Raw genomic sequence first — 19,381 nt, 5'->3', positions numbered from 1 at the left:
TGCACAGTAAATTGCAATCCATGGATGCATCCAGAGAGATTTCTGTCTCAAGGTATATACCTATGCTCCTTGCTTCTCGTCATCTGTATCTACATGACCTAACTTTGCATCGATAAACGCCTGCATGGCACCGCCATGCTTAGCCAGCATCCAAACCAAAACGCCACCGCAGATACACAAGATAACACCTATCGTGGCAGCAAGCCCGATACCAATAGAGTCAATCATGGGTACAATGGCAGCGTTACCTGACGCGCCAAAGATGTACTGGATAAAATATTTGGATGCAATGACTGCCGTGCGCTGCTCGGGTATCGCTTCTACATAACTCGTTAATCGGGAAATCTAGCGATAATGCTTTCAGAGGGTGCTAGACTTACCAGCGCAATAAGTGTTAAGAGAACTAAACGCAGCCATAAGACCAAAGCCAGTGAAGAAAGCAGCCACTATGGCAAGAGCCAAGCCACCGACATCGTACTGCAAGCACCATCCATAGATTAATTGTGAAGCAGGTATAATGAAGAAGAAGGCCAGGAGACCGCTGTTGAGTCTGTCTTGAGGTACTCGTATTCCTCCACGCTCCTTGATCTTTTTGGCCATCGTCATATCGGAGAACCGACCTCCTGCGATAGCGCCTAATAGGAAACCTGCTCCAGGCGAGATGTAGAAGAGGCCGGAGACGAGGGGTGATGTAAGGTGGAAGCGAGGGTTGATCAGATGTCGTGGTGCAGCCAGCAAAGAGTATTGGTTCCAAGCGAGTAAACCGCAGGCAAGATCCTAAGCCGTTTGTCAGTTACAAGCTTTGCATGGCCCACAAACATAAGACTTACCGCGAAGAAGACATTAGGGTATACGAGCAATGTAAATATTTTGAGCATCTCGACTTGCGACTTGGCCCAGAGTTTGAAGCTAGGTTTATCGGTGGTTTGGTGTGGTTGAGCGATGGAAGGAACGAAGAAGAAGGACAACATCAAGCCCAATCCTACCATGCCAGTTTGCACCCAGAAGATGATCCTCCAACTGGCAAAGGTGACGATGATGCCGCCAACCAGAGGACCCAACGCAGGTCCTAGGACAGAGCCAACCATGAAGAAGCCTACCGCAGTGCCTCTTCTGCGTTGGTCGAAGATGTCGGCTATGATAGTTTGACCTAAAGGTAGTTTAGTTGTGGTGAGTTTGGATCAAGGTGTGGCGTTTACCTACCCGCGACCATGTTGAATGTACCCTGGAAGCCCGCAAGGACCCTCATGGCCGTGAACATGGCCATATTTATCGATAAAGCCGTGCCAATTGAGCACAAGAACAAGATGGCAATAGCACCATTATATGCTGACCGCCTTCCCAAGGTTCTAGCAATGGGCGCCCATATCAAACTGGACGATCCCATGGCTAATAATACTCCAGCATTGGTGACATTGATATGTTCAGATGTAGTGTCGAACTCAGCCGCAATCTCTGGCGTTGCTGGATATAGACATGTGCTCGAGAACGTCGTGGCCAAACACATAAAACTGACAGTGAAGAGGATAACGAATTTGTGCCAGGTCGGTAAGTCCGTTCCTTTTTTGAATGTCTCCTTGGCTATCGGCGGTGCTGCAGTTGAAGATCCCATGATGTATCAATTGTTGAGATGTCTGATTGAAGCCTCGGTCTCATGGGTTTATCGTGGCTTGAGGACTTCAAAACAATGTGCAGCAGGAAGCAACGGATGTAGGATAGAGAACATAGACAGAGACTCAAGCAAGAGTCAGAGGCATTATCTACGTCAATACAAGAGGACTTCGAGAGTCCTCTGCGGCGAAACGATTGCGATGCCGAACCATCGAAGGGAACGATTTTTACCAAGATCAGCGACTTCGCACTTGTTCGCCGAGGGGAGGTCCGGCTCGGCAATGCCGTCTTCGGCGTGCTGCTATCTATTCAAACACAAGGTGGGTAACCATACTGACTTAACTTGATGTTCATTCGTCGTCTCAAAGATAAAGCTATGGTGGTCGTGGTCCACATTGTCGTTCGGTGAAGAAGGCGCTCGGCATGGAGATGGGTTGACCGGAGAAGAAAGTTCGGGTCAAGAGCGCTCGGCGTTGGTGGTGGAAACTTGCCGACGTCGAGTTATGCAGTTGCATAACCGAGGGGTGTCTGCATTAGAGTATCTTCAACAAAAGTTCCACCCACCTTCCTGGTTCGGCTCTCGGGCCCAGCTGTCGCTCTATTGAAAAACGTGACAGGAGTTTCCATGCACAGATGAGCATGATGGAGAATAAAGTAACAAAAGAAAAATATGAGGCAAGCCTCGGAATTTTAATTATCGTACATAGAAGATCGCAACGTGCGGAGTAGAAGGAAGAAGAAATGAGAAGGGGTATCTAAAGACAAGCAAAGCTTCTGAGCGAGCGACTGTTTACGTTTTGACTGGGAAAACTGCTGGGGTGTGGGTTTGAAGGTAAGAGGCAACAATATCCTGTGTTGCCTTTAGTCTCTCGATGAGCATGTCTGATTTCTGGTCCTCAGGACAGAAATTAAGCAGCTTGCCAGGCTTGGTGGTAAGTAGTAAGAACTGTGAAGAAGGTGTTAGCAATGGCAAGTCTAAGGACTTAGAAGCAACGACTATGACTTACGAGACAAAAGTTGGCGTTGCGACATGGCATCCTCACTGGCACATTGGATAGAACCCTCTCCCTGCACAAGATCACAGATCACACTGTGTGGCATCTCTTGTCTATCCAAATCGGGGATGAAGGGAGGGCCCAGTTCCTTGAGATGAAACTTTGAGTTGAACGATTTTGAAATACTGCTGTGGCGAGCAGCCGCGGTAAAGATAAGATGACCAGTGTTGTCGATCTGAATCCAGCGTCGCTTCCAGAGCATTGCATCTGGGAACTGTACGTTAAAATCTCCGATCGACACTGGAGGAGGAACATCAATGGAATCTGGGCGAGGCTTGGGTGCCGAAACAGCAGCGACTGCTGGGTTGCGAGCAACAGGTGGAGGTGCAAGTTCAGTCTTCGGCTCCTGAACTGGCTCGGGGACAGAAGCGACAACGGCAGGGCTGGTTGGTCCTGATCGAGTGATAGAGGTGGGAGACATGGGCTCGGAGGGAGTAGTCGTTATTGTGGGCACTTGTGGAGCGCTCTTCTTCTTGTCCTTACCAAGATGAGAGATACGCTTGAAGAACCTGCTAGTGCGGCTAGTCTTGTCGAGACTGTTGTCTAGTGGTGGCATGGTCGCACTCTGCTTTAATGCATTCTTCTTCGGACTGGAGGGACCATTCACACTCTTGAATGACTTGCGATCGAACGATTTGCGCCTGCCTGTAGCGCTGGTGTCGATTGAGCCGCGAGAAGTTATGCCATCTCTGCTGTGTGGCGACATGACACTATCATTTTCTCCCTGGACAGGTTTGGAGGTGGTGTCAATCGAGGCGAGAGTATTGTCAATGTTACCCTGTGCAGAACGCTCGTGATTAAACAGAAGAGGTGAAGCCTGGAGTTCGGATGCTTTGGCCGGCTCTCCTGCCCGTGGCACACGGACGATGCGTGCAGTGACCGAAACTGAATCACGATTGTTGGATTGTGCGTTTCTGGTCTTTGAGCTTGTCGGGTTGGATGGCGTAGCAGCAGGCCAGACAGACAGCTTTCCAACGTGCCTTTTCTCAGCACCACCAATAGCTTGAGCCTCGGCCGATTGCTCAATGTACGAGCTCTTGCGTTGTGCGATGGTTGAACTAGCAGACAATTTGCGAGATTCAGGAACCACTGGAGGACTTCCATCTCTGGTTGACTTCTCGGCAAGGGCAGCGATTCTTGCAGATATACCAGAAGACACATTCGATTTGCGCATCAAAGGAGCTGAATCTGTCGTTCTTACCGAAGAGATCGATGGCGTTCTAGTTGGAATAGCGACTTGTGGTTCAGACGAAGGCACCAGCAATTCAGGAGCGATTTGACGCTTCTCTAGAGTGTCACTGACAGAAGGCACAAGGGGTACAGATTCTGCAGAGACCGCCGTAGTGACCGAGTTGGATGATTTGGCAGATCTCGAGCTGGGGCGCCTTGGAGGGAAGAAAGGACTTGCAGGGGACTTCGACATGGCGACTGGGGTAGCCTGTTCGAAGGTAGCAGTCTGTAGTTCGTCCATGAAATCGTCGTCTGCAAGGAATTTGTGCTCGGAGGTATGACGTTCAAGGCGTACTTGAATGTGCAGAGGCTCCAACAGACCCCTGCGGCGCTTCTTCTGTTGATCTTCTGAACCGGTCTCAATTTCTGGCTCACAACTGTCGTGCTCCCGGGGATCCTCGGACGCAGATTGAGGAGTTGGTTCCTGTGACTCTGACTGGGTCTGTTCACCAGAGATCGTGGGAACAACCAGCTTTTCAGACTCTTGCACTGTTACCAAGTTGTCGGAAGGAATGTGAGTTCGAGCCTCAGTGACAGTACCGTCTACAAGTGAGCCTGTGGATTCTTCTACCCTTGTGTCTGGCCCGTGCGCAGCTATGTGTTCCTGGTTGTGAATGGCAAGCTCGGCCTCACCGGCCTTTGATGGCTGTTCTGGCTCAATGGATTGTGGGACTAGAGCTATATTGTCCGAGGTGGTGCTGATGATCTCCTGCGTAGTAGAGTGTTCAACAGAATTTGATGGGTGATCATTTGCCGAAATTTCTTGTGCTTCTAGAAGGATGTTAGATTGTCCGACGGGTGCCTCAGCTACTGGACCCAAATCCTCTTGTACAAGTGAAGTAGGAGCCTCTTTGGCAGTGGGCGTATGCGTAATGTCGATACCAGAATCAGCCTTGTTCGAGCCCGGCTCGCGCTGCAGCTCCCGTGCCTGGAGTTGGCTCGGGTCAGTAGTCGTTGGGCTGACAACTTGGGCAGGGGGTAGCCGTGGCATTGATTCCACAGATGGTGTATTTCTCATCTGTTTCTTTTTCATCTCGAGTGCCTTCATGAGCCGCTGCTTCTCGGGAGTCAGATATGTCTTGGATGCACGCGGAGCTGGCAAAGAGCGAGAGCTGCCTCTTGAATTGGGCCGTGGGGGCAGGAACTCGGGAATGTCAGGAATCTGAGGAGAGAAATGGAGGGAGGGCAGCCTCGGCGGCGCTGCACTTCCCGTAGGGGGATTCCGGATGGTGGGATATTGCGGTTGCGGTTGCGACAGGGGCTGTTTTGGTCTGAATTGGACACCAGCAGGAAGACTCGACACGGAAGCCGAGGCCGACGTGTGCTTGCCTTTCTCGACGACGTTGACCGGACGCGGACCAAGCTTGATCTTTGGCTTGAAGAACGAATCAAGATATCTTTCCAAGTCGTAGTCGGCCGACTCATTGGCATGTGTCCGTGTGGGAGAAGTCAAGGGAACAGCCGACTCGGTACGGCTGCTGCGTATTGAGGCTGCGTCGTCTTTGATCGAGACGCTGTCTTCGGTCGCCGGATGTCCATCCAATTGTGTGACTGACTTGTGTCCTAGCTCTTCCCGGACCAGAAATTGTGACAAGGATGACTTGTGCTTCACGACAGGCGAACGGTCGCCGGCGGCTTGGGCACTCGTGAAAGAAGGGGCGCGGTAAGAACGCTGGGACGGGGGTCGCTTTTCAAGCGTGGGCTTCCTGCTCGACACCGACGATATGGACGGAGTGTGGGTCAGCGGCTTGGGAGTGCCGTCGACATCCTCGTTGTCTTCGGTGATCTCATTCAAGGAGAATTGATTGCTGGACAGTGCGGGCGAGGCGGTGTGTAGAGGAAAGGCCGCTGCCAGAGCCGTGTCGTTCAGCTCGTCAGCCGTCTCAATCTCGAGCATCGTCTCGTACGGCGCCCATATGTCCTGGACCTCCCGGAGGTGAACCGCTGTCCGCGCTGCATCGGTCCCGGTCAGTATTTGATATGCGCCGTCTTCCGCGACCAACTCGTACCTTGCAATAACCGCGATGTTCCCTCGGGCACATATTTAACGAGCACTTTTCGGCGCCGGTACACAACCAGTCCATACAGAGGCGACAATTCCTCATACTGCAGAATGGCGTTTCTTGCCTCGCTCAAGCCCGCTTGTCCATGGTCAAGTAGAGCAACCTCGTCGCGGGAGATGTATTTCACCAGAATCCACCCGTTAGCCTCGCTCAAGGTGGCCTCATAGGCCTGCTGCACTTCTGGCGCATCCAGTCCGTTTAAAGACATGGTGTTGCCAGTCGTCGCCGGACCGTCTTCTGGTTTTACGGGTCCTTGTACCCCTGCTGCAGGGAAGATTCAGGGGTGTTAATTCCAGAAGCGCGTGTGACCGTGTCTCGCGCAAATTTCGAGTTGAGTGAGCCCCTTTCTGGTGACCAGCATTATCGAGCTCTGGTGCTGTTCGTCATTCGCAAACTCGAAACATAGGACTGCTCTATTATACATACATCAACCTCAGCCCATTCGCCTCAACCAAACTTGACCATCAGCACGAATCGGACTGATCGTCGTATGCTCGCTCCATCCCATCTAGGCATTTCCGTAGCCTCTCGGTAGATTGCACCATTGATTGGCTGACCCTGACTTTGCATGGCCGCGCCCAGGCCAATCTTGCCTCTCACAGACAATCACCGCACATGCACCAATGCAGCTGAACCACGGAAAAGTCCTCAGGGACAAACCTACTCCATCATGTTCTTTACTGTATGCATGCAACATGCTGTGCATTTTGCTTTGTATCGCTGGTAATCCTCAAAATTCTACGTTGAAAAGTCTCCGATGGAGCTTTGATCATCAGAACGGTTGCCGCTTTCGTGTCCCCACCCTCTCCAAGTGGGTATCTGTTCAAGCCACTCCTCCCCGGTGCCAAAGTATGTAACGCATATCTATAATAAATGCATAATACTACCAAGGAGATTGGCAGTGTTTATGGAGAGGTAATACGTTCGCGGCTCTCTGTGGACATGCCTCTACTTTCGGAACTAATTATGCATTTTTACAAGGCACTCATAACTCTTTGCTCCAGTCGGAGTGCGGTTCAAGTTACACTTTAACACTCGAGTCTCGAAGACTGAATGTCTAACTCTTCGGCTTGCCGCCAGCCGGATATCTTATCGCGTTCTTGTAATTTCTGCCGAGCCGCTTATTACTTATCGACTCGTCGCACAAACCGAGATCTGAGCATGCTTCTACCTGTCTTAGGAGCATGCATCGCGCGTGGCTTCAGACTGGAACGCGTCCGAGCTCTAGTTGATGGGGAAGTCAAGTAGATTTCCAAATACTGGTCTCAGAACAGGTCAGTCCACTCATCGAACCAGACATACCCTGCGAGTGCTACGAGAATACACAAACTGCCTGGCCGTACAATTTTCCGGAGCAATATAACGTTGCGGAGACTGATTGTATTGGAGCAATAGTGCATTTTATACAGCCAACCTAATTCGCATGGTGGGTGGTAGAGAACTGGTGGTGCAATTGCTGGGGTAACTGTGGGTCTGCTTTCTACGTCTCCAACAGTGTTGACACAACGTACATACTCCGTTCATGAACATACCAAACTGCATTATGTCGAACCTTCCCCCCATTTCCTCCTTACCATCGCTGGCTGCTGAAGAGAGGGCAAGTGTCCTTGACCTGCTCTTCGAGCCCAGCGTTCGTCTACACACACTGTCGGTAGAGCTGTTGGGTAACCAGACATTCACATCGTACAATGATCTCATTGCGGCTGTTGGCGTACAGCTGACGGAGCTATCTGAGTCATCTTCTGCCAGTGATACCAAGTGGTTAGAGAGCATCTTAGGCTCACATCCTAGACTTGGTGCAAAGAAAGTCGAGAGTGCACAGAGCCAGGCAGAGCAGGCACAACTCAACACTGGCGGTGAAGAAGAGGCCCAAAAACTACGCGAATTGAATGAGAAATACGAAAAGACATATCCTGGACTGAGATATGTTGTCTTTGTCAATGGCCGCAGCAGACCCGTCATCATGGAGGATATGAAGCGTAGAATCGCTGCTGGAGATATTGCCGCGGAGCGAGCAGCCGCGATCAAGGCATGAGTACACTCACGCGTTATGTGGTGAGCGTATGCTGACTGGAGTACAGGCCATGTGTGAGATTGCTGCTGACCGCGCAGGCAAGTTGCAGAAAGCGTGATTGATCACCACATCGTTCTCCGGCCGAATGTACCACCGAGAGGAGCACATATGCTCACACCGAGTGCTGTAATCTACGACCATCGATCGGCTTTGACTGTGATACAGAGCAATATGGCTGCCGATGCACAGTTATTTCGAAAATGGGTTGGTCTGAAAGAGGGCGAGATCACGATCGCTGGGGTCGTGAGAGGTCTTGGTTTCACTGTGTGCTGAGGAGTTTGATAGACGATCTCACTCTCGTGGGAGCTTGGGCTGATATCACAAGCTATAGGAATGCAATATCGAGTTCAAAGGAGTAGCACGGTCAAGCCTCCAAGACATTAAGCCCTCCTTGAATACTCTTCCCCTGGCAAGCATCATGTGTTTCATAGCTCCGGTATATTAAGCATATTGGGGTGGGGATAGTATAGCGTGCAAGAGCTGATAAGACGCCTGGTGTCAGTCCATCGGATCTCTATCCTCAGTAGACTCTGCTCGTCACGTTCCTACAATGTATCCACTGAAGTCCAGCATGAATCAAGATACTCGCCGGTCCTTCTCGTTGTTTCGAAAAGTCCCTTGGCCCAAGGCCCCGCGGTGTACCCGAGCGCCGAATTTGCCCGGCGTGGCAGCTACGTCAAGCTATGATGCTGCCCCTCCATCGGAGCACTGCAGTTGCCAACAAAATAAACTCGTCTTCTCCCCTCAACAGCAGCCTTTGCTTTGACACTTTTCTTGCAACCACCACTCCAAATCAATCAACTTTTATCAAAACAAAACACTTTACCTCACACATCCGCAAACATGGGTCGTCAATTCTTTGTCGGAGGCAACTTCAAGATGAACGGTTCGGTCGACACGATCAAGAGCATCGTGAACCACCTGAACCAGGCCAAGGTCGACCCCAATGTCGGTCAGTAAACACTGCATGCACACTCTGCGAGAAGTATCCAATGCTGACAGTTCGCAGAGGTCGTCATTGCTCCTCCTGCCCTTTACTTGCTCCTCACTCGTGAGCACCTCCGCCCCGGTCTCGAGGTCGCCGCCCAGAACGTCTTCGACAAGCCCAACGGTGCCTTCACTGGTGAGATCTCTGCCACCCAGCTCAAGGAGTCCAACATCACCTGGACCCTGACTGGTCACTCTGAGCGCCGTGTCATCCTCAAGGAGTCCGACGACTTCATCGCTTCCAAGACCAAGGCCGCCCTTGACAACGGCCTCGGTGTTATTCTCTGCATCGGCGAGACCCTCGAGCAGAGAGAGGCCAACCAGACCATTGAGGTCGTCACCAACCAGCTCCGTGCTGTCGCCAAGCAGGTCCAGGACTGGAGCAAGGTCGTCATTGCCTACGAGCCCGTCTGGGCTATTGGCACTGGCAAGGTCGCCACCACTGAGCAGGCTCAGGAGGTGCACGCTGCCATCCGCGAGTACCTCGCCAAGGAGGTTAGCCAGACTGCCTCGGACAACACCAGAATCATCTACGGTGGCAGTGTCAGCGAGAAGAACTGCAACGAGCTCGCCAAGGAGAAGGACATTGACGGTTTCCTTGTTGGCGGTGCCAGCTTGAAGCCCGCCTTTGTCGACATTATCAACGCCCAGTCCTCGTAAAAAGTCTTGTATATAGAAAGGACTGGTAGGGCGTTTTGCGGTAGACGCATGACTGTCCATGAGAGATGATTGTTAAATAAAGCATTTGACGAACCAAAGCACGTTACTCGCAATATTTCGTACGTGAATGGTAGATGACTTCCGTTGCTGAGCATGACATTTTTAAGATAAAGTCAAATGGAACAAGTGCATGAGTAGAGAGATTGTCCAGATCACACTTCTTAATGGATCATGTACCGAGAATGTGTGCGTGACCTATGCAATCATGTAAAGCTGATCAACGTGGTCTGGCATAGATTGTTCCACTCTTACAGTGATATTCAAGAGTACCATAGCTATCAAAATGCACAACGTTATTTGATACCAGAAGTGTGCTCATAGAGATAACCCGAGCTAGCCTTCCCATGGATGACACATTTGTTCTGGTAAGTTTTGTAAATTTTTACAGTTGCATTGTAGCCTGAGGACACAGATTTGAAGTTCCGAGAAGGACGATGAGATGATGCTGGAGAAGATAGTGTACAATTGAAGAGGCCATTTTTGAAAACCCTTGGTATTCCCCCAAAACGCCATTGAAAATGCTGTACAAGATGGTCGTAGAAAATGAAGAGGTGACGTGAGATCAGACAGACCACTTTGAGCCGTGGAAAGGATCCCAGATACCTCTTACACTCTCATTCATACTCTTGACGGGCTTTGTGACCTTTCTCAACTTTTCGCCGCTGGCATCACGCAAGAGCTCGGCCTTCTTCATGATTTGTTCCTTCTCCAGGCTGCGTACGCAAATGGCCTTTTCGCGGCCGTTGATATATGTGCCCTTGATGACGGGGTGTTTGCGCGGACGGGGCGAGACGGTGATTTCGACTTGAGGGTTGGCGCGGGCAAAGGCTGGAAGATCGTGCTTGAGGAAAGCGCTGGCGCATTTTGTCAGAGTCCGAGCATACGAGTAGATTTGATTTCGACGTACTTCATGCCCTTGGAACTACCAGCCCAGTCGCAGTAGTGAAAGTCGAGGCGTTTGCATTGCAGGATGAAGGCGCCAACGCCATTCTAGAGTCACAAGTCAGTTATAGGGTTGAAAGGAGACCAGAAAGGGACAGCAACTAACCTGGGCCTTGGAAGCAGTGCGCAGAGCCTGTAGGGGCATGTTGACGGTAGGCAATCGAGACGGCGTGGACTAATTGACCATGATCGTCTTCGTCGAGAATGTCTGGATGGGCGTCTTGGCGCGCTGCTGGAAGAAGCCGCGGGCCGTCGTCGTCGTGTCTCGACTCTCAGCTCCAGTGCAAGCCAGCTGCCTCCCTGTCTACTTCTCATTCATCACCACATCATCGCACACAGATGACCGACAAGTTACCCCCACAGCTGCTGCAGCTGTTCGCCCCTAGGCCTGCCCTGCGATATCTGCCGCCATGCGACCACGCCCCCGAGGACCGTCGCACTCCTGCCATCTCTGGTGTCGCTCAATATGTCCAGGCCGCAAAGGAATACGACGATGGTTACGTCCCGACCGAGAGCTGGCTGCAGAAAAAGGACCGTGAAAAGATGGAAAGAGACAACGCTGCTCAATACCGCGTCACAGAAGGCTACAAGAACGAATGTGCGCTTCCCACGCCAATTGTCCATTGCCTGCCACCTTGCTGATCTCTGCTACCAGTCAAACCTCACGACGACCCCAACGTTATTGGCGATCCATTGAAGACTCTCTTCGTTTCTCGTCTCAGCTACAATACTGAGGTCAAAGACCTCGAGCGCGAATTTGGTCGCTACGGTCCCATCGAGCGCGTGCGCTACCACTCTCATCCCTCTGCTCAAACAACAACTGACCCATTCAGATCCGTTTGGTTGAAGACACAACCACTCCCACTCCCAAAAAGAAGCATCGAGGCTACGCTTTCATCGTTTTTGAAAGAGATTCTGACATGAAGGGTAATTTGTCATTCTTGACCTTTTGACATATCACAATCTAACCCCCCACTAGCTGCCTACAAGGATGCCGATGGAATTCGCATCAAAGACAGACGCATCCTGGTCGATGTCGAGCGCGGTCGCACAGTCAAGGAATGGCGTCCTCGCAGATTTGGAGGTGGTCTCGGTGGCCGCCACTACACAAAAGCTGCTCCTCCTCGTCCTTCCGGCTACGGTGCTCCCTCTGGTCCTGGAGGCTTCGGCGGCGGTCGCGGCGGTTTCGGTGGGGGCTTTAGAGGAGGTTTCCGTGGTGGAAGAGGAGGAGGAGGCGGTGGAAACTTTAGGGGCGGCTACGGTGGAGGCGACAGAGGTGGGTATGGAGGCGGCAGATCTGGAGTCGGCTACGGCAATGGATTCCCAGAAGGTGCCCCATCCGGTCCTCGTGGCCCCAGAGGCGGTCGTGATGGCTACTCAGGAGGCCGCGATGGTGGCCGCGACAGTTACTCGGGCGGAGGCTCAAGATACGGCGACAGACCGCCACGCGACAGCTACGGTGGCAGCGGAGGCAACCGTGAACCGATCGGAGGTGGTGACCGTGGTGGCGGCTACCGCGACCGTGATCGGGACCGCGACAACGACCGCAAACGTCCCTACGATGGAAACGGTGGCTACGACGAATCGCGCAAGCAAAGAAGGTACTGAGCGCCTTTCGGGTTTGTTGAACATTCTCTACACGCTCGCTCTGAGAGGCTTTGCTTCCAGATGCTCAAGGACATCGACGGTAAGCCCATCACCGTATGCGCACAACGTCGGTAAGCAACCATGTCTCACGCCCTAGTCAAGCGCCCGGTAAGGCACCAGAAACAGGACAGAAGCACTCTAAGTGTGGACCCTTCGCAATTCGATGCCTCTCTGGATAAGAGAAGAAAAGCGCTTCCTCTCCACGCGACACATCACACCAAAAGCTCGGCATAGCAAGGCAAACGGCGTTTATAGGCGAAGGTAACCAATTTTGGGAGGTATCGAATTGCATGAAATGGTAATGCTGCGCGACGGGGCTGTGTTCTTATATCCTTTTTCTCGTTCACCTTTGCACTTTCCTTTAGGGGTAAGTATGTATCTTAGTCTTTTGCTTCTACTGGACCATTGAAACGAATGAAGATGATGGCACTACGACCACTTGTAGCAACAACAATAGCATGAGAGAGCTCCATCTCGAGATACAAGAAAAACATGAACTATTTAAATGCACAGTTGTATGCTCATTTTGAGTATGGCCATAGAGATAGCCTTCAACAGGGGCTTCTTTGTGAAAACCCACATTCTTTGCAAAGTCAATGTGTACTTCTATAGCTACATTACAGCAATCTCTCGCGCACGGAGATGTTGTACAATCATAGACTTGAGTTCCTTGTCTCTTCGAGTCTTCGAGTCTTCGTGTGCTAGACACCTCCGTGTTGTAGAAATGCACAATGGTCCTCTGATTGAAAGCATGGCCTCAGAGGCTCCTTACGAGAGAGGTCTTTCTGTGGTTAGCACCCACTTCTGCAAAGTATTGTGCATTTTTATGTTCTAAAATATACTGGACGCCGCCGTGAGACAATCTTGGAGCAAAACAAGGCCAGGTCAAGAGAGGGGGTGGGACAAGGTTCATGAACAATGACTTCATAAGCTTGCGTGTTGATCTTCACAAGTCCGAAACTGGCAGCCATATGGTACAAAGCCAGGCAGTCACGAATACCATTTTCAACATCAACATCGCTTTCTTGTCTTCGTCCTGGAGAGATTGATTCCATACACACAACCATGGCTCAATACAATAATGCTGTCTTGTCATTGACTACCGTCACCACGCCAGACCCGTATGTTACCTACTCACCAGCAACCCGCCAATTCTATCTCGTGAGTTTACCATAAGACACGAAGCCTTCGTCACATGAGTCTAACAACACTAGACATTCACTGCGGGTGATCGAGTAGAGATCTGGAGAGCAAACAGCTTGCCGAATTTCTACGATCATCCAGACAAGCATGTTATCTGGAGACCACCTCCAGACACTGAGCACTCGAACGACCTTTGGGCACCCGAACTCCATTGCCTCAGGGGCAGGTGGTATGTATACTACGCTGCCTGCCACCCCAAACACGGAAACAAATCGCACAGAATGTTCGTGCTCGCTGGACCACCAGCAGACCAAGACCCCGCTACTGGTTCGTGGGAGTTTGTAGGTCCTATCAGAGGCATGGCACAGCAGCAATGGGCCATTGACGGCACTGTGGTCGAACTGCACGGACAACTGTACTTTGTCTACTCTGGATGGCCCTTCGACAACCCCAATGAATCAGACCTTCAGCAACATCTCTTCATCCTCAGACTGGCTGACCCGGTCACTGCGGCATCGGATCCTGTTGAGATCTGTAGACCCGACCAACCATTCGAACGTGTAGGAGATCACGGCATCAACGAAGGGCCACAATACCTTGCCTCACAGGATGGCTCATGGGTTGGCATCGTCTACAGCTGCTCGGGCAGCTGGACCAACGAGTACAAGATGAACTGCCTCCGCTGGACCGGTGGAGACCCTCTGAGACCTGACTCCTGGCAGAAGAGCATGAAGCCCTTGATTCAGAACGGTCCACACGGCAATGGACCCTGGGGTCCTGGCCATGGTTCCTTTATGCACATTGGCGACGACATTGTCGGAATGTAAGTACTTACCTGACAAGAGTAATAGACACATGCAACTAATACTTGCCTTTTAGCTACCACGCTACCGATCGTCCCGATGACGGTTGGAACAACCGAAAGGCTAGGATGCAACGAGTCGTCTTCACCCCCGAAGGTCCTTGGATGGGAGGTGGAGTAGGTCCGTTGACTACGAACATGGCTGCTTTCGTCGGCAACGAGCATCATGAAGCTGAAGGTGGTAAGAAGCACGGTCATGGTATCAGAGGCTTCCTGCGCAAGATCAAGGACGAGCTGTAAAGTATGGTAGCAGGCGCTCGCACTATAGGGACGATGCCTGATAGCTATAATGAAAGCTTCGTTTCGTGCTCGTTGACATTATGGCTGCAGTACCTACATATTCCAAAAAGCAAGAGATCAGCAATCCCAATGTCCGTGCGCTGCCACGCGATGAGGGCAAGCTTGGGGCAAGGTTAAGCTTTCAACGTCGAATTTATTGTCTCGCTTCCCTAACCTCATGCTACCCGCTCTCGCTCTCCGCGCTACCTACAAGGCTATCCTGGGTTTCGTAAAAACTATGTGCGGTCCAGACAACTTTTTGAGAAGGCGTCTTTAGACGTTGCAGCTCTCGATTATCAAGACGGCAAGGTCCCTGGGCGACATGCTTCTACTGCTAGAACACTCAAGAGTACCGAACGTTTTCGCTTCATATCAATACCCAAACTATCTTCAACGGGCCTTGTTAAAACACAGCACTCTTCTAGTCTACCCGCCCAAGGGGCCAGATTCTTCCAGCCAGCTTCCACAACACTCTAACCGAGAAGAGCATCACAAAAATCGGTTTCTGTCGACGTCACAAGCTCGGCTCTCCTAACACAACATGCAGCTTTCTATACCTTGCTCATAATGCCCTGCTTACCTAGTATTTACCCTTAAGAGACGAATTTACATCTCTGGTCGCCAACATGATCACCCCCTATTCCCCCAAATTTGGTCCAAGCAGGTCCCATTTTCTGTGTTCTTATGTGTCTGGCTTTCCCGACTACAGCTTCCGTGGCCGTTGTTTACAATATTTCGACAAAGTGGCTTAATGCGGGAGAGCAACCTAGAGACCACAACGGTCTCCGCATCTTCTGAATAAGGAGCCTTGACGGAATCTGTTTCGCCTAGCTCTTCATGGTCCCAAAATCAATGAACCATATGTTTGCTATTAACAACCGGCCTGCCAACGTTGGCGCAAAATGGCAAGTATTTCTCTTTTCCATGTCCCGAACCCTATGACCTCTCTAGCTTTGCTCGTTGCTTCATTGTTCAACGCAAGTAGGACACTCCATCATGTCAAGTCCTCTTGCTTCCGGTCTTCATGCATTGTCTTCAAGTAATGAGCGCAGAGAGTCTGGAGACATCGGACCTGGAGAAGTCAGTCATTCAAATGCCACACATGGCTTGTCAAACCGTGGCAGCTTCTCATTTTCACAGCACACAGAATCTACAGAACCATCACGGACGTCACAAGAAGACCAGTCGACACAATCTGGACCAGAAGAGACGACTTCCTCCACAAACGAGATTGTTAAGCCTAGTCCGGCATATAAGGCATACACTGCAGCGGATAGAAAGTCTACGAATGGCAGCTTGCAAGACTCGACTACTTCTTCGCCCTTCCTCATACCATCGTACGATCGCCCGAGTCTAACGAAAAGGATATCGACAAACATTGGGCCATATGATTTTGGAACGAGCGCCTCGCCGTCTCCAAAATTATCATATGGCTCCACTATGTTCGATAGGAGATCTAGGAAAATTGCATCCGATGAAACTATAACGACGCGAAATGACATCCTAGGCAGGAAGGTGTCTGACGAGGGATATCTCGCCAACGTTGGATTTAACGAGCCCATATCGAGTCAAACTACTGTGACCCGGAGGTCATTAGGTCCTAGTGATTGGGACTCATCTAGTGTCAGTCCTGGTGCGACTGTCCCAATAATGAGTGACGAAGCTCGAAAGTCAACGACAGACGATTGCGCTGCTGGCGGCGCAATCGAAATTGCGAACCCTTTCTTCGCGTCCACAAATCCTTTCGCGAAGAAGACTGATGTTCCAAGAACAACTTCTGGTACAGAACAGGTGCCAGCCAGGACCGCAAGAGCGAGCTTCGGGAATCGATCGTCAAGGAATTTTTCGAAGAAACTACCCAACATTACAGTTCCCGAGAATGGACTTGTCAGCGAACCTACCTCAACTCTGCCTAGGGCTGCAATGGTGGATACCCCTATGCAAACGCCCACAAGGGCATCATTCGCCTCTGTTCACGAACAGAAAAGGCCTCGTCTTAGCTCTGCAGCATTGACCGGCCTGACTTCTCTTTCGGAAACAGAACCTGACTTGGGCACTTCCGGCAATCCGACACCACTTTCTAGCCGTCAGTCTTATACAATGGGAGCTAGCAGACGAATCTCGACTACAGGTCCACCTTCGGCAATAGATAACAGACGTCCGTCTCTAGCTGGACCTCGTCGCTCTTCTGTCTCTGTGACTAACGTCGTCATCCCTGCCCATCTAATGACTCATGTCGAAACGAGCTGGAACGAAGACAATGTTGTTGGTAGACGCAAGTCAACGTATCGACGTGAAGACTCTCGCTCATCTTTCAATATTCAATCCATGGCACAACAACAGCAGGAAGAGGTCAAGAACATCATCAAAATGACACCGCAAGCTCCTGATCACATGAGCACCTCATTGGAAGCGTTAGCTCAAGCAGACCCATTCGCTGCGATGAGGGAACGCCAGACTAGTGCCAGGATGTCTAGAGGAAAATCTCTTGCCGCTGTTACAGAAGCTAAAAATCCGAACGACGACGAAAGCGAGAAGCCAGTGACTCCAAACGAGCCTCCCCAAGGTTTGACTCCGTGGGGACAGTTCGCTTTCAGATATCGCGACGCAGATATCTCGCCTGGAGCCGGTTTAGACCCTGCTGATCCGTTAGCGGCTGCAGGAGCAGCTCTAGGTCTAGTGGCAACTAATAACACCAACAATTCTAACACAGCAGCTCGAAGACCCAGCATGTGGCGGCGAATCGCTACAGGGGATGTGAATGGCCCATACAATGGAGAGAGAAGAGGCACCGTCTTCCAGCGAGCAAACTCCGTCTTCCAAGACACTCTCATAAATGTCCGCAAGAAGGTCCGCCGGAGTAGCATGTGGGACGTCTATGAAAACGCTAAGAAACGACAACTTGAAATTCGAAGAAAGCGCTGGGTGCAAATCACCTTCGAATACACGTTTTATGCAATGCTTCTGGTCCTTCTTTATTTTCTAATTATAGGTGTTCCGCTTTGGAAGGGGACATATTGGGAGCTTTATTTGGCGTTCAAGTATAAGCTCAACGTTACTGGTTCTTGGTCTATCATAATCGGGGTCTCAGTTGCGTAAGTCGTCCTTTGCTCCTTCTTTTCCAGTGTTGGTTTCTGCCACTCCCACCTTCCTTCCACGGGAGCAAGAAGCCGCCGCCGAGCTATGACAATGCATAATTGTTTCCAGATCAGAGCCAGTCCTGGGAGATTTGAAGAAGTCACGACTCTCAGTGGACATGGCTCTCAACCAGGAAGATGTTGTGCAATATCGCAGCTACGTCCTTGAAATCGCACACGATGAGCACTTTTCATTTCAGAGCTGACTTTTTACTCCAAGCTATGCATATTCTCCGCTCCTTGTTCTGTTCGAACCAGACCCACCGATGCCTGAAGAACCCATCGACGCGACCAAGACTCCCAACGTATCCGACACTGCCCTAATGATTCCCTGCTACAAGGCCGCCAACCTCATTGGCCCAACATTAGAAGCTGCCACGAAGATATTTCCACCATCGCATATCTTCGTCGTTGCTAATGGTATGTCATCAAATCAAGCAAGAGTTCCACGCGCTGACAGTACCGTAGGCAACAGTCCTACTCCTCTAGACAACACCGAAGGAATTTGCAGGCCTTTTGGTGTCAATCACATCTGGAGTCCTGTCGGTTCGAAGATTGTTGCACAGTTCGTTGGCTGCTATGCTGCAAAGGACTTCAAGAACGTTTTGCTTATCGATGACGACTGCGCTCTACCACCCAACTTCCCCATTGTCTCCGATCGACTCAAAGGCAAAGTCATGTGTATGGGCTATACCATCAAGTCTGTCGGCCCCAAGTCATCCAAAGGAACGCTCTGCCAACAAGCACAAGATCTGGAATACAAGATTTCTGGTATCCAACGTGCACTTGCTGGCAAGATCGGCAGCGCGACCTTCCCCCATGGCGCCATCTCGCTCTGGGACCGTGAGTTCCTTATCAAGACTTTTAGCAAGCATCCTGGATTTAGCGTGTCTGAAGACTGGTTCTTCGGACACGTTGCTCGTCAGCTCGGATGTCGTACACAGATGGCGACATCTGTCTTCATCGAGACGGAAACTCCTGATGCCGTCTTCTTCAGCTCTGGCGGTGAAAGAGGTGGCTTTGGCGAGATGACAGTCTTCAAGCAACGATTCTACCGCTGGAACTTCTTTTTCGTCAATGGAATGTACTACAACCTACATTACATCCTCTTCTCATGGAAGCTAGGTTGGTGGGAGCTCGGCGCTAAGCTTTTCGTCTTCCAGGAGATCTACGAAACGCTTCTCTATCTCGCTACACCCATCGTCGTCCCGGTATCCCTTGCTGTGCGTCCTTCATTCTTCTTCGAACTTATGGCCCTTACCTTCGTCCTTTACATGGCAAACGCTGTCATCTTTAATGAGCTCCACCTTCGACGCAAAAATGAGAAGGTGCCACAGAAGTGCGTCTGGCTTTATTACATGCCCTACAAGCTCGTCTTGACGTTTGTGAATGTTGCGAGTTGCTACTACGCCATCTACAAGTACGCCACTTACTTCGCCACACGACACCCTAAGATTATCGAAGACGACAAAGCTGTAAACGTTGTGCTGCAGCTTGAGGAAGAAGATGTCGATGACGATCCAGTGTTACCCGCTGGTGGTCGCCGCATGAGTGTGACAGCTGTGGGCTCGCAGGTCGAAGTCCCCAGCAGTGCGATGGGAGGCCGCAGAATGACCGTTACTGCCATGGGA

General features: G+C 51.0%; 8 protein-coding genes across 8 annotated transcripts; 5 read left to right on the top strand and 3 right to left on the bottom strand.

Moving 5' to 3' along the window:
- Positions 1-60: 60 nt before the first annotated feature.
- Positions 61-1,612, bottom strand: M437DRAFT_45790 (MFS general substrate transporter; the record flags this gene model as incomplete). The annotated part of the gene is made up of 4 exons (XM_041021144.1): positions 61-320; positions 381-777; positions 831-1,150; positions 1,204-1,612. The coding sequence occupies 4 exons, from the start codon at positions 1,610-1,612 to the stop codon at positions 61-63; spliced, it is 1,386 nt and encodes a 461-aa protein (XP_040881062.1).
- A 907-nt stretch (positions 1,613-2,519) lies between these two features.
- On the bottom strand, positions 2,520-6,167 carry M437DRAFT_45757 (uncharacterized protein; the record flags this gene model as incomplete). Its single annotated transcript, XM_041021139.1, has 3 exons — positions 2,520-2,557; positions 2,619-5,849; positions 5,906-6,167. The coding sequence occupies 3 exons, from the start codon at positions 6,165-6,167 to the stop codon at positions 2,520-2,522; spliced, it is 3,531 nt and encodes a 1,176-aa protein (XP_040881061.1).
- A 1,335-nt stretch (positions 6,168-7,502) lies between these two features.
- Positions 7,503-8,091, top strand: M437DRAFT_74595 (uncharacterized protein; the record flags this gene model as incomplete). Its single annotated transcript, XM_041026265.1, has 2 exons — positions 7,503-7,988; positions 8,041-8,091. The coding sequence occupies 2 exons, from the start codon at positions 7,503-7,505 to the stop codon at positions 8,089-8,091; spliced, it is 537 nt and encodes a 178-aa protein (XP_040881060.1).
- A 785-nt stretch (positions 8,092-8,876) lies between these two features.
- M437DRAFT_45550 (Triosephosphate isomerase) lies at positions 8,877-9,680 on the top strand (the record flags this gene model as incomplete). The annotated part of the gene is made up of 2 exons (XM_041021104.1): positions 8,877-8,985; positions 9,043-9,680. The coding sequence occupies 2 exons, from the start codon at positions 8,877-8,879 to the stop codon at positions 9,678-9,680; spliced, it is 747 nt and encodes a 248-aa protein (XP_040881059.1).
- A 622-nt stretch (positions 9,681-10,302) lies between these two features.
- M437DRAFT_83729 (uncharacterized protein) lies at positions 10,303-10,827 on the bottom strand (the record flags this gene model as incomplete). The annotated part of the gene is made up of 3 exons (XM_041027985.1): positions 10,303-10,594; positions 10,648-10,730; positions 10,789-10,827. 3 exons carry the CDS (start codon positions 10,825-10,827, stop codon positions 10,303-10,305), a joined length of 414 nt encoding a protein of 137 aa, XP_040881058.1.
- A 194-nt stretch (positions 10,828-11,021) lies between these two features.
- On the top strand, positions 11,022-12,290 carry M437DRAFT_74592 (RNA-binding domain-containing protein; the record flags this gene model as incomplete). The annotated part of the gene is made up of 4 exons (XM_041026264.1): positions 11,022-11,280; positions 11,338-11,465; positions 11,516-11,609; positions 11,662-12,290. The coding sequence occupies 4 exons, from the start codon at positions 11,022-11,024 to the stop codon at positions 12,288-12,290; spliced, it is 1,110 nt and encodes a 369-aa protein (XP_040881057.1).
- A 1,104-nt stretch (positions 12,291-13,394) lies between these two features.
- M437DRAFT_46274 (Arabinanase/levansucrase/invertase) lies at positions 13,395-14,574 on the top strand (the record flags this gene model as incomplete). The annotated part of the gene is made up of 3 exons (XM_041021238.1): positions 13,395-13,490; positions 13,544-14,295; positions 14,352-14,574. 3 exons carry the CDS (start codon positions 13,395-13,397, stop codon positions 14,572-14,574), a joined length of 1,071 nt encoding a protein of 356 aa, XP_040881056.1.
- A 2,769-nt stretch (positions 14,575-17,343) lies between these two features.
- M437DRAFT_27314 (uncharacterized protein) lies at positions 17,344-19,255 on the top strand (the record flags this gene model as incomplete). Its single annotated transcript, XM_041019116.1, has 3 exons — positions 17,344-17,708; positions 17,971-18,170; positions 18,219-19,255. Coding segments are annotated over 3 exons (1,602 nt in total), but the record flags the coding sequence as incomplete, so codon positions are not given.
- Between the last annotated feature and the right edge of the window lie 126 nt (positions 19,256-19,381).

The sequence above is a fragment of the Aureobasidium melanogenum genome (assembly GCF_000721775.1).
Source record: "Aureobasidium melanogenum CBS 110374 unplaced genomic scaffold scaffold_7, whole genome shotgun sequence".
In the NCBI taxonomy this organism is placed as follows: domain Eukaryota; kingdom Fungi; phylum Ascomycota; class Dothideomycetes; order Dothideales; family Saccotheciaceae; genus Aureobasidium; species Aureobasidium melanogenum.
This window is presented reverse-complemented; position numbering and strand designations above follow the sequence as displayed.